The sequence below is a fragment of the Agelaius tricolor genome, unplaced genomic scaffold (genome assembly GCF_023055355.1).
Source record: "Agelaius tricolor isolate 1412-34295 unplaced genomic scaffold, bAgeTri1.0.p SCAF_17, whole genome shotgun sequence".
Classification (NCBI taxonomy): domain Eukaryota; kingdom Metazoa; phylum Chordata; class Aves; order Passeriformes; family Icteridae; genus Agelaius; species Agelaius tricolor.
The window spans coordinates 12479818-12494632 of NW_027269277.1; the positions used below are offsets into that span (position 1 = coordinate 12479818).

The 14815-nt window shown below is 37.7% G+C and overlaps 1 protein-coding gene across 8 annotated transcripts in view; it reads right to left on the reverse strand.

The window, feature by feature from the left end:
- The window catches only part of MTMR1 (myotubularin related protein 1), a 37709-nt gene that overhangs the window by 3731 nt on the left and 19163 nt on the right, over positions 1 to 14815 (reverse strand). For all 8 annotated transcript variants that reach the window (XM_071442505.1, XM_071442501.1, XM_071442503.1 and 5 more), the window contains 2 exons: positions 10512 to 10625; positions 8920 to 9096 (listed from right to left, as the gene is read on the reverse strand). In XM_071442505.1, coding sequence (XP_071298606.1) covers positions 8920 to 9096; positions 10512 to 10625 — 291 coding nt within the window. The remainder of the gene's footprint in view (positions 1 to 8919; positions 9097 to 10511; positions 10626 to 14815) is intronic.

The window sequence follows — 14815 nt, forward strand, 5'->3', positions numbered from 1 at the left end:
TAATGAGAAGTTATTCAATATTTAGTTTTCTTTGCAGTGTCTGACCTCATCTTTTATTTATTGTTCTGAATTTAAAATGCTAAAGTTTCCTTTTCTGTACTTTCATCTCATGTCAAGAAACAAATTTATTTCTGCAGCACCCTAATGAGGTATGGGAGTATTAACACACTACTTTTACAAACAAGGATCTGAATCCAGCACCTCCTAATTGAACAGAGAACTTGGGAATTCTGCAGCTGGGGCATGTGGGGATCAAGCAGGACACCCAGTAAATAAGAAGGACAAATAGAGGGACCATTCTGTTCCAGGTGAGCTCCCTTACAACAGAGGAATCCTGTGGCAAAGGGAAGGAGAAATGTCATTTCTCTAGGGGACAACTCTGCCTGCAGCCATGTCCCCTCCAGCCCACCTTCCCAGACTGTGCTCCATGGCTTGAACAAAGAGCCAACACCTCCAGCACCCCGAGCATTATTCACCCCAGCCCCTATTCCCTGCTAGACACAACTCTCTCCCAGACTCTGTATAAAATCCATCTCTCAGCCCTTTGATTTATTCTCAGTTCTTGAGAATTCACTGAGATTATTGCAGCCTCAGACCTCCAAACTGGAGGAATTTCTTCCAGGATATGAGTGGGACAGTTTCTGAAATATAATCTCACTAAAACCTCATGTTTTCCCTAGAGATGGAGCATTTATAGAAGAACAGCTTCTTGCCCCAACAGAAGTCCTGTAAATTTCCCAATATTTTCATATGGGAAAACATTTTTCTTAGTCACATTCTCATAAGCAACTGAGCCTTCTTGGATTAAGTTTTACAAAACAATTCAGTCAGACACACAAACTTGGGGACTCAATGCAAACCATTAGAGCCCAGCTAAGCTGTGAGCAAGGCAGAGTAGAGTCTCATAGTAGGGGACAAAAGGGGTCACCTTCAAAATATTGGCCATCTTTCAGTAAGGGCATGCTAGATTTAAACACTGCAGGACAGTTGCACATAAATATCATCATGCCATTTCATCTGGCAGTGTAAACACAACAGAAGGGTTTTCTGATATGATGCCTTTCCCAGGAAAAGATTCTTTCTGATTGCCATTAACACAGCATCATGTAGATGCACACAATAAACAATAAAATTCCAGAAATAGGTTTCACATATTAAACTTCCAATACACACTTCAATTTCATGAAATAACCTACCAACTTCAATCTAGAAAAATCTCAAGCAGCTCAATTTTCAAGCAGCTGACAATAGCTGATTTTTTAGTAACAAAGGTTGATACTCAAATTACATTATCATGGGGTAAGGAAAAGGTGGTACAGGCTGTTCAGGTATCACAGAAGTTCCTACAAAAAGACCTGAAAAGCAGCCTGGCACGAGGATGAAGGAAGAAGAGTAAAAAGATGAAACATCATGAATTAAATTCTGTCATGAAAAATATTAAAATTAAAAAGTCAGTTAATTTCCACACTTCCTGAAGACTTATTCCCAGGGAGACCTGTTGCTGTCAGTGTATCCTCAGACCATCCTGTACAAATTCTTACAGATAACCATCTCCATTTTTGTCACTTCACCCTGCTCTATTTCATCATGAGATTCCTCTCTCAATTAAACCTTCTTCTTCAGAAGGAAATGGGTCCAACACCCTGCACACAATAACACCTGTAATGGTTTGCTGTGAACGAGGCTCTCCTTCACTCTGCCACTGTTTACAATGAAAGGAAGTGGGAGAGTGACAGATTCTGCAAGGAACAAGAAGTTCCTTGAGGAAGATTGTTTATTACAAGATCTTGTTACCACCTTAACCCTAGAACTGTGTACTTGCACAGCACAAGTAGCATCTCCAAGGCAAGCTTTTATTACTGTCTTGTTAAGAAATCCTGTAATTGGTTTGCCTGAGATGAATTTGTTGGGAAGCTGACAGCAGCTGTACTGTTTCCTACTCTTTCATTCTGCCTCTCAATTAGGAGTGGAAGCTCAAAAGATGACTCTGGACCTATCACCCAGCTGCATTCAACTTATTTTTGCTGCTCTAGTCCACAGATTTTCAGCAGAGTATGCATCCTTTCCTTTGTCACACCAGTGTCCCCACGGTGATGCTGCCAGGCAACACTCAGCTTCTACAGCCATCATTTCTGTCCATAACCCAGCTGAAAGCACAGAACTATTTCTGCTGCATGAGAGGAGCCTACACAGATGAAACTCTACCCAGCAGTGCATCTACACTTTGGCTGGGCTGGAAAATTTCCTGGGCCATTGCTCTTCAGGATGTTTTTCATGTGCTATTTAAACTATTACCTCCATGTGCAGAAAAACAGTACATTTAATTTCTGTGATTTAACACAATTGTCCAGTAAAAATGAAGTAGAAACATAAAGGTGAATGTACTACATACCTTTCAATGGTTTTTGGAGAGTGAACTTCATTTAAAAAAAATCTACTATGTACTGTTTACAAGAAATAGAAATAGATTTCTCTAGTCACATAAAATTTACTATGAACAGTTAGAAGCTGATCACCCCAAAACAAAATTGGCACTTGCACCTAATATAGCTAGCAACAGAACCAAACAGGGACAAGAATATGGAGTTTGCCAGCAGCACCAAGTAGTGGAGAAAAGGGCCTGGATCTTTGGGAAGTCTGACCAGGCATTAACCAAAAAGCTGGCCCAGGAAAAGCTGCAGAAGAATCTGCCCACAACGTTTCAAAAAGACTTTTCAGTGTTGGGGCTTTTTTCTTTTGTTCCCCTCTCTATTTTTTCAATTCTGGCATCTTTCTGCTTTAAGCCCTAACCAAATTTTGTACCATCACATTCAAATTCCTAGTTTTATTCAATTCCCTCTCTTTCACTGAGTTATCTTAAGGAACTAACTTTTTTTTTGTAAACAGAAACTAAAAAGAATATTCAACTCACCAGGAAGATTTTATTTAGGGAAGCTCACATTTTTTCCCATTTCTTCCCATTTCAACAAATTTTTAGTTCAACTTCTCTTCACCAAGCCACAATTCAACATAGGACCTGATTTTCTCCTCATACAATCTATTCATTCACCTGTAGCTCCCTTCAATTTCTGCAATTCTTTCCTGCTACTTGCTTCTTCTCCCTTCCCCTTTCCCTTCCTATTTAATTCAAAAGCAGATACTTTTCCTCCACCTTAATAGTAGGGTACCTACTGCTTACACTGAGCAGAAAAATATTTACAACACTGCTAAAAACATTCTTTATTACTAAAACCACCATTGATATGAAACCATTTTTTAAACTGAATTATCTACACATATCAAAAGCAGAACCTGGTGCAGTAATGCTGAGCACATGCCACTCCACAGTTATGATGAATTATTCCTGCTAGGGAAGGATTTGAGGAAAAATAAAGTGTTTTTTTAAACTATGCCCACTAGAGAAACTATAGTTATGCTATACCATATACATACTACATCCCCCATAAAAACCATCTAGACATAAGGCAGCTTCATTTCCTCAGAAATTCAAGCCTTCCTCTTCACAGAATTACTACAGTTCACTTTCACTACTGATTTTCAGGTTTTCATTCCCAAGGAATCTTTCAGGATCCTGAAGTGCTTTTGGATAGCAAAATTTGTCAACACAAGGATGGATAAAAGAGAAATTATAATAGTTACTCACTTATAATACCACCAAGTCTTAATTGGATGGATATCTAGTGTGTGTTACTCCACTAGCTCAAGGACATTCACATGAAAATTGTTCAACAGTGAATGCATTTTGCCTTGTTCAGTGAGCACACTTTATCTATTTTAGCAACAGGGAAGAAAAGCTGCAGAAGAAAATGGTTATTTTAAATTCATTGCTCAGCTTAAGACTGTCAGTTTTCCAAAAACCTACTCTGTGCTTTGGAAAGACAACAATATCTTTCACTTGAGCTTTTTGTTCCTCTCTGTGAAGAACTGGAACTCTGACAGCCTAGTGAACAGGACACCTGTAGCAAAAGGCAATCTCAAATGATGAAGACAGCAATTTTCAGTAATAGTCAATACTTCCACACTTCTTGCTCCTGAGAGATCAAGCAAAAAGCCCTTGCCTCCTGGAAAAACAAGGGCAAAAATTATGAATTTTGGATAGCAAAACTCATAATATCCCCACAGCTACCAGGTGGGAACTGGAACAGCTCCTAGATTTCCAGACTCAGGAATCTGCACATGCTACCAGCTGATGCCATTGCTTGTTAAAACCTACAGCCAACTTAGATTCAGACATCTGAGACATGAGAGAAATGGAGTGCTTTCCCTTCAGAATGTGTTAGAAACCCCCAAAAATTAAGATTATTTGCACAGTACTAGCTTCTCCCATTCTGTGCACATTCTGATGCTCACTATAGGGTACCAATTTCTTTTTCTTAGGTAACTACATTTTTTTTCAGCATCCAGGATAAGCAGTTAGTCTCTATTTTATTCCATACTGATTGAATACTGAGACTTTCATCTATAGATAAAGATTATCTGCAGTAAACTAGACTCTGGAAATCTTCACTTGACACCCAACTAGAGAGAAATTACCAAGTACTGGCCAAAACCTGCCTCATCTCACAGGAAACTCTTTGTTAATTGCAGGGATGAAATCTGCTTTGCTAAGGTTACACTCAGCTGTCTAAGCCACAATTCCTTCTCCTGACATCTCCTGCCTCACTCTTTCATCCAAAATCAAGGACTCAGGACCAGCAATGCCAAGCAGTTCCAGAGCTGTGTGATAGCTCTGTCCTGCCACAAAATGGTGGTAAATCAAATGTGTGGACTTTCAAAAATATCCCAATGGGTACTTGCTGGGAGGGGAACACACCAGGCAGTGTGACTGAAGGCAGGGATAAACACATGAACCCTCCATGTGCCAGGCAGCAAGTTACATGCAGTAAGTTACACATTATCTCATTACATGCAGGATAAAGCAGTTCAGTAATTATATTTTCCAGTTTATTGTCAGCAATTTTCCCAGTGACACTCAGGATCTTATTTGTTGCTTTCACTATACAATATTCTGTGTTTACTGACAGTGAAGCACAGCTAACATCTGATTGCTCAACTGTTCAACACATCAAATCCTTTGGCAATAGCATCAAATAAAAGCAGCAATTTTAAGCTATTTATATACTTTGCAGTCATTTCTGTACATACTGAACAAACAGCTTTACTTATTCCTACCTTTCCCCTTCACATCTTTAAGTGAGCTGCTAACCAGCCAACAGAATTTCCTGAGTCTTGCACAGAAGTGTTGAGATTGCCTTTAGCAGATGATCCCACCACAGAAGCTGAATTGAATTTCCAGGTGATAGATGGTGCTGGCCTTTTACTCTGGGTGACAGTCCACACACATGAAGGAAACAATGAATTTGAAAAATTACTATGGGATTTCTATGGTTTCAACATGAGCATTGTGGCCAAATTTACAGAACAGAGCTTGAAGACAAATTACCAGGCATAGAAAAATAAAAAACCCACATAAAACTAAAACTAAACTAAGCCTTGTCCTCCAAGTGTTAAAACATAATTTCCAAGAAAGCATAAAAAGAACGAAACACATCCTAATGGACTGGGCAAAGTTTGGTGACTAAAATCCATGATTTTCCTTGCCTCTCACAGCTTGACTTGAAAGGACTGGAACTTTGACTCATGCTCTGTATATATGAATGATGGGGTGTGTTAGTTCAAAACTACTGCCCCTGCACAGATCATGTTCATGGCTGTGTCCTCCCCACCTTCCAGAGATGCCCAAGGAGATGCCTAATGACATCTGGCAGCCAAAACTCCTCAAATCAGTGTCAAGAAGAGGATGAAATGACTACATAGAAAAGGGAAAAACACATATCAACTGAAAAAATTCAAAGGCATCACATTATCTAATGTATTCCAGACAAGCAGAGTCACCTGTAAGGCCATAACCACAGACCTCCACCTCTGTATGACAGAATGGAAGAGCTTCTCTTCCACATGCCACATACAAATACACATTTCTCTAACTCAAAGGAAGAGCAAATCTGAAAAAGGTCTTCTCAGTCAATGAACTCAAATAAGACAGAACTTAGATCTATCTAATTTTCTTAGGATAAGAAGCCAATAATGATGTAACACCTCCAAACTCAAACAAAAAACCCTTTTATTTCACTTAAGAATTATAATGACCTTGTTGAAGCACAATTTAGCAGCAAGAAATGTCCACATTTAACCCAGAATTTTCCACAGTGCTCAGTTCTCAGACTCCTGAGCTTTGAACCCTATGGAAGGAGGCTGTGTGTCCTTAAGTGCACAAGATCTATTGCAATACAAAAGAAACAGGGCTCTTGATGCAAATAAACATGATCAAAATCACCATCCCAGGCTTCCACAAAGCTCAGACAGAACTGAAGTTGTATCATTCTAAGCAATCTTTATAGAACATAAGAATAATGCTAAACCCTGTATGTCCTAGAGCAATGAAGAATATGCTCAGACTGTACCACACTGGTAAAGGCTGAGACACAGATATTTGAAGACAGAGTACAATAATACAAAACCAAATAAATGGTTATATCAAGTTAGCATTCAGTAATTTTCAAATTAAAAAAATTACAGGTCATATATGCACATTTCCAATAGAAAAGAGGCAATGAACTGCAATGAAACTTCTCTCAGTCCATTTGAAAATCAAGCTCACTAATCAAGTGGAAATGAGAAAACCTAAAATATTGCCTCCAACCAAAACCTGCCCTTCTGCTCCTGTGAGATTTCTCAAAACAGGTATCAAAGATCCATTCTGATTATATTCAAAGTACTATTATTCATCTTCCCTTAAATTCACCTATTGGGCTTTTTCTCCTTTTTTGGTGAGCACCTCAAAAACAATAAACATGGTTTAGTTTTCTAAAGATGTTTTTTTCAGCTGATAAAACAGTACAAGGTTGACTTGAACTAATCATCAGACAACTTAGTAATGTTAAATATTTAATTTTCTCTTATATTTAGTTGAAAATCAAGATAACACATTAAAAGGTATTCAACAAAATTACCTTTTATCAGTAGGCAGGGATGCCCATTATTTTAATAAATCCACTGATTAAGAAATTTTTCCACCAAAGATAAGTGAAGGCCTGCTGGGTGTCACAGGGGTCATTGCCTTTTTTTCTGTCACTGAATGCATCTGAATGTAACTGAATTGGTTAACAGGGTGTGACACCAAACAATGCAAACATAGAGAAAAGCAAACTTATGTTGTGATTAGTATATTCTTATTGCACTTAGTATATTCTGTGATTGCAGAAATTGTTTATTTATTTGCTTGTATGAGTTTGTGCTTTCATAATTAGACTGGTGAATGCAATTCTGAAAAAAAAAACCAACTTGTAATATCTGCTGCTAATTTATCCAAGTAGATTTGAAACACTCCCAAATGTTGGTCATAAACATAAATTCAGGCCAGAGACAAGAGGAAAGGGATGATGTATCAAGAATGGCAGAATTAAAAAGTTGAAACACTTTTTAAGTACTTGAAGAAAAGCAGGTGCAGGAAAGTTAAGGCAGTTACCAGGACTCATTCTCAGGTGAAGGAGTCTCATGGGCAAAGTGCCTGAGGAGCATCTCCCAGAGAAGCAGGCAGAGCACTCAGCAGGGAGCAGAGCTTTCACTAAGAGCTCTCTGACAGCTCTGCTGTTTCCTCATGATGTCACCTCTTCCCCACCCTCCCTCTTCTGGAGCAGGAGTGGCTTTCATGTGGTTCACAAAGCCTGCCTGCTCTCAGGGCCTGGAGATCTTCACCAAATCCAAGTCATAAACCAACACTGCTGCAGCTACTGCAAGCACCACCCAAATGGAATTCAGCAAACAGGCTAAAGGAAAGATGGGATTTTGCTAAAGAGCAGCTGACAATTTCACTTGAAAATTATGTAACCTAAAATACACTATTTTTCTAAGTTTTAACAAGTAAGAGAAACAAAGCAGCTCAGAGGAAACACCTCAGTGAGAAAAGCAAACAATCCAGACTTTTCCAGGACCTTAAAAGGTATTTCTCAGAAACCTGGACTTCTACCACTGTAGTGGCCTTGAAACTTACCTTGGAAAACCATCTTTTACAACAGCCTCTGACTTGTGGATGTCTAATAAATCTGAAACTCACATCTCATTCTAACTGCTAGAAGATGAAAGCACCTTTTGAGCAATCACTTAATACAGGTAATTTATCATAATATGCTTGGAGGTACCTTGGAATGTTACCCTAATAAAGAGATGGTGTAGCACACTCAGATATATTATGGTTGTGACACAATCTGAATGTTCTTTCTTCAGACTTCTAAGCTTGAGAACATATGGAGCATTTGTCTGATGAGATTTAGAGATTTATCTGAATAGCAGACATTACTTATAAGAACAAATACTGGATGAATCAAGGAGCATGTATAGGGAGTGTTTAATCTTTTATAAAAGTCAATTGAAAACAAGCATCCATGGGGTGCTTAGTTTAGAGAGCCTGCAAAATGAGTTGGTTAGTCCAGTTCTTTCAGAAACTGCTGCTGTAATTTATGTCAGTGCTGGGGAAGGGGCAAAACATGATTAGAACAAAGGTACACAAAAACTAGGAGAAGGTCAAGGCAATAAAAGTATTAAAAAGTGTTACAAAGTAATAGAAAAGTATTATAAAAGTAATCTTCTGACAAAAAAAGACTGTTAATCATTACAAGCCAATACACTGATACTGTCACTCCCTAGTTTGCGACTGTAGAAAAAGGAAAACATCCTTTTTCCAAGTTTGACCACATCCTGCATTATCTTCATGACAAACACCTTTTCCCCTATCAGCTGAAATATGTGCAACAGATGAGCATTTTGTATTAAATGCTGCATTTGACACTAGGAAAAATAAGAATTTCTCTTGATCTCTGGGACCTTCAGCAATAGCTGCAGACATGTGAGAGCTCCTACCTGAGGCCGCATCCTGGGGTTCCACCTGATGTAGTAATTCACCCACAGCTCCAAATGGTTCAGGCTGGCAACAGGATACAGGACATGGTTTTCATAGTTTACATAGAAGGGATTTGTGAACTCCTCTAACTGGCTGTTTATATAGGACCACAGAGATACAGTCTTTGTGCTCACCTCCTGAGAGAAAAAAAAGTAAAAAAAAAAAATTAATTAATGACATGGATTGCAAAATTTTAAAATATGATGTTAATAGTTGTCAGTAATTCTGTCAGAATTTTACCTTATCTACTAGAAAATTACATGCAGTCTGAGAACACTTCCAGTAGCTGATCACTGAACAGCCTTAAAACTTTAGCAAAACATCTGAACACTTATTTTGGTCCAAGGCTAATAGAGAAAGGAGATTTAGACATATTCTCTCCAGACACACTAAAGGCTAGTTGAGCAAAAGCAACCTGTACTGCTCATAATTTACAGCAATATATACAGTACTTAAATACATGCTTACACACTGACCCACTAAACTAAAAAGATTAGCTTTAAGAGGAATATCAGTGAAGAGACAGGGAGTTTGGAAGATCCAAAACAATATCTGTGAAAAACAATTTCTCAATCTTCCCACTCATACTATTTGCTCCTAACAAATAATTGATATCATGCTTTAAACTGACTACTTGTACCTTTATTTGCACTTCTGAAAGTTGTACTATTCTAAATTTAATCAGCATAATAATGGTTAAATCACAGATTGGAAATCTGAACTTACATCAGATTCATTTTGCAAATTTAAACTCCTTCAGTGTTGTAAAGCATGTGTTTCTACTACTGTTGTGTCTTAAATTGCATTTCTCTATTGAGAATTGCATCTGACTATTCATTTATGAAAGAAAGCTGTCTGGAAAGCCTGCATTTGCTGAGAACATGTTATTCAGCTCCATCTTGTGGTATTTACATGCAACTTTTCCCCTACAGAAGCAGTAGAGACAAATTAAAAAAAAAAAAAAGGCAGAACTAAATATAACAAGGAATTTTTGAAAATTTGTAGCTTGCTCGAAAAAATGAGGCAGTAAAAACAACAAAGCCACAAGTAAGCAAAAGTGCATTTGGAATAGCAACAAACTTCTATTTTTTCTTCTCAAACACACAATCTTTCATTGAATCCTAACTTCATTCATTCAGATAATTTTAATTTCTGTAGCCCTCAACCACAAGTTCCATCCAGTTATGTCCCAACCTGCCACGTCATCCATAGGAGTTCCTTCAGAAATAGTGAAAGAAATACTAATATTATTTGATAATTGTTACTATTTAAAATTTTGTGTTTTGGCTGAAAACACCTGCAAGAGGACTTATTAAAGCCCTCAGCCCCCCAGACAGATGATAACTAAAGAGTTATCACCTAAGTGCCACCTCACTAATATATACAATTCTGTATATATTGCTCATACCATGAAATTTAATGTCTGCATTGTTTTTTAAGACTATGTGAGAAATGTATTTAAAAACACAGCTCAGACAATCTTAGGTCATTTTCTATGCATTTTAATATAAAAATCAGAAAAACAAGAATGTGCATTATACTAATTATTTACCTCTTTTAATCTCTCTTTTTCACAGTTGCATAAGAAAGTCCCGAAGAGACAACTATAAAGGTGATCCAGAATGGTGATCAAAAATAACTCATTGAATTCAAAGGCTGCAGGAAACTGATAGTAAAAAAAAAAGGGTAAAATTACTCTCAGCATTATTTTAAGCAGTGTGGAAAGGAAGAAAATCAGACATAAGAAGTAACCAAATAATCCAGGTGAGATTTTGGTCCTATTTAGGGATTATTTGCAGGAAAACTCAGCAATCTCAGTACCTCCCACTTCAATAATTCATTTCACCTACGTACTTCTCTACAAATACTTCTCAGAGCTATACTTTACATTCATTATCCAAGTACACCAGAATACAAACATTAGCTGATGTGAAACTGGTGATATAAAGCAATCCATTTTAAGAAGCTCTAACAGTGTTCTGTTCTACCCTAAGCCCTCTTAAACATATGCTTTATATCTCTTATTACAGAACAAGAAAACATTCTGGGGGAAAAAAAAATAAGATAATGGCATTTAAGAGTTTTATTTCCTATTTCAACATGCAATGAATTGAATAATAAAGACTACTACACATACATTGTGCTTAACATTTAATTAAAACTTTTCTTTCACTTTCTACTCAAGTAAGTTACTTTTCTCCATTTCACCCTGAGTTTACCATCAGCTATATACAATAAGCCTTTAATCCCTCTTCTTCTGTATGGGAAAGTAAATCCTGTACATCTGAAATGAAAGAACTCTTATTCTCATGAGCACCATTAGGTGTTTTATTCACAAGCACAGGTTACCTGATATATTCTAAGACAAACAGTCAGAAATCTGAAAATGTTTCTCCTAATCTGTAGAGCTCTAAAAATTCATAAAGGAAGAAATAACTGCAAAATGCATGGGCTGCTGCCCATTCAGATGGAAAAAGTCCTTCTTCCATCAGATTTTATGGTAAGACTACATGTGGCAACTGCTTGATGTGCCAAAATAACTTTGTGTCCAGTATGACAAAGGTAGCAAATTCAGACATGGAATGATAGACATTTAGAAGAATAACAAATTGAGAAGACTTAAGGAAAACTTAAGAAGTAGCATTTCTCTCATTAGCAACAAAGAGCATGAAAAACAGAATAATGTCCAGGACAAATGAAATAAACTTTGTGCATTCCCTCTAAAAGAGTGCATCTTCACTGAAGTCTAAAAGGCAAAGTTTTAGATTCAAAAGGCACAATTTCCTGTTATATGTAGAAATCTTAAGTCAATATTTCAGATGTGCAGAAAGCACAGTCTTAAGAGGACTGGTTTCTGTTTTGTGCCACTGAAGAACACTGAATACCTTGGCAAGTGCCTCAAGAGCTACTCAAAATGAAGATGACTCCTATAGTTAGGAGGAGTAACAGCAATTGGGACTGTGGGTGAACTAGCTGATCCAGAAATTCCTCTTCAGTGTCAGCTGTGATTTATGAAGGGCAAATGTTTATTCATGTTGAAAGTAAAGAGTTGAATAACACACAATGGGTGTGCTTGTATTAAACCCAGAAAGAGCTAAATTTTAAACAATATTTCATAAAAAACAAGATTGATCTAAGACAAACACTGTAAAAGCATTCTCTTTCCAAGACTCCTCTAGCTAATACATACCATCTCTCAACTGAAAATTTGAGTAGGGAGATTATCAGCACCATGACACAGAAAATGAATGGGAGCCTTCTTATGACTCTGCTACAGATTGTGCACTGTTCACCAGCACAGTGTGCTCACACTGGGGCTTCTCTTGCAAATCATGGGCTGTTATCAACCTCCTCACCATTTGCTTCTATAAGGCATAGAGGAAACTAAGATTCTCAAAATCTCTTTTTCAGTCATGTTCATAAGTTAACTACTTTTGAACTTCCTTCTCTCTAGGAAATCATGCCAAAACTTAATTACAAAACAATGATGTTAAAAACACAGCTATTACTTTAAGGAAGTATGAACAGAATTTGACAAGCAGGTGTGCTGAACCAAGTCAGGAGAAAATTCACTGGGTCTCAGATCTCAGCCTGCTGTGTCCAAACTCAAAGCAGCAATCAGATAGAGAGAGCAAAAATAATTTGCAAAGCATCAAAATGGTATTTGGAAAAACTTGGAAGACAAAGTGTCTCCTAGAGGGACTCTGTCTTTAACTGAAAGCATTTAATGAGCCCTGTCACATCAGGGCTCTGTGTTGTGACAGGTCCATACTAATCAGAGGGAGGCCGACGTGGCCACTATTCCAATCCAGTGAAGCATATTCAAAGTTCCATACATCAGTGGTTGCTCTCCAACTAGTTTATTAATAAGTGATAGCACTTTATTGAAACCCAGTCTTTGGATACAAGGGTTGTACTGTTGGGGCTGATGTATCAAGACTGCAGAGCTTCTATTACTGCTGCTGAAAAATCAGTGACCTAAAAATGCCTTTCTCTGTAGTTCCAAGCCTATTAGTGTCTGCCTGAAGATTCAGGTGGAAAAATTCCCCAAATGGAAATTTACTTCTTCTCAAATCCACTAATTATGAGAAAACACACAGGTCATTAAAATCTCCCACTTGTTGCTGCAGCAGTTGTTGGGGGTTTTTGTAAGGTGGCATAAAAAAAGAAATTATCTTGTTTAAGTCTGATGGTGAGAAGTGGCATTTAATTCAGAGACATGCAAAATACACTTCCTTTTTAATCAATGAACTTGTTCTGTACTACAGTAACTTTGAAACACTTGGCAGAACAACTGTGCAATGGACAATAATGGTTAACTGAACACTAGACAGAGGAACAGTGCACTGCTGAATCCAGTGAAAAATGCATCTACAGCAACAGCTGACACCCAGTAACAAACAGGATGAAACTTTCTGCTGACTTTCTACAGACCTTCCTCCTGTGAGGGTTCAGTGCATGAAAGGTAGGAAGTTAAACTGCAGGGCTACAGGCAAATTTTACAGTTCTGTTTCATTTTTAACCAGGCATCAGTATTTCATCAGCTCACATGTGGCCTTTGCAGTTTGACATCTGCTACTCAGTATCACCAGAATTTACTAACATAGGAGGGAAACCACTTCACCGTGAGGTTTTTATTAAAATCTGATGTCAATGTACTTCTCTTGAGTTCTCTGCTATTTTATTTGTGTCATGAAGACCATAAACCCAAGGGAAAATATAAGGCTGTCAAAGCCTGTATTTCATGGTCTGAAGCTATCTGGATATTTGTATCTCAGTGGGAAGTTAGAGATTCTCTCAGTTAAGGTGACTGTTTTAAGAATGTAACTCTTAGACCCCAAAGAGCCTATTTGCTTGCTTTTAGCCCATGCCCAAAACAGAGCCCTTACACCCTCCAGTCATTAACACTTAAGCTTACTTGAGCTTTGGAACATTTCACATATGTTTACCATGAATTCTAAAGCACAAAACTATCACTGTTTTATGAGCAAATGATCTACACAGTGATAAAATAGAATCCTGCTTTTCAAAGGTCTGTGTCAAGGTAATGACAGTCTTCACATCTATTCTCTAAGTGTTCAAGTCAACTGAAAAATTAAAATAAGTAGGCAAGAACTGTTCAAGAATAACTTTTTCTATTTTTTTTTTCCTGTATGACATTAATGATTTTTCAATGTCACTGCTGTTCAAGAGTTTCAGAACAATTTCTGGATCCAGGTTTTGAACAGATGTGGTATTGGCAAAATGTTTCACAGATTCCCCCTCTGCCCCCATCCCTTTCTCTTTTTTAAACTAGAGGCAACTAAACTGTTTATAGCAAGAAATAGGAGGCAGCAAGGGAGATCACAAAAACAGAAGAGGCTGCTCTCAATTAAGGATCTCCCCAGAGGACTTTTGTTCCTACCAGGTGTTTAGAACTGCTCCTCTTTGCTATTGTTATTAGCTTTCCTCTGAAAGAGGGACAGAATTTTTCATTTATTTTCTCCAGCCATACTAAACAGCACATTAATGCTGAAATATAGATACACAGAAAGTCTACAAGACCCCCTGGACAAGGGCCCAGTATAACAGCAGGGAACTTTCATAAAGCACCAAAGATGACTGTTTTGAATACAAGTTTTGGAAACTATGATCTAAGTTTTAAGAACCATGCTCAGAACAAGAAGACTAAGGTAAGAGATCTGGGAGTGCTAGGATCAAATGGAACCAGACTGTTACCCTCCTCCCTTCAAAACAAATCACATACTACAGAGACTTCAGTATAACAGCTTTTACCATAAAAGCACAGACCCATGTTGGGCTTCAAGGAGGTAAAAAAAAAGGAAAAAAGAAAAGATAGAAGGGAAGGTAAAAACC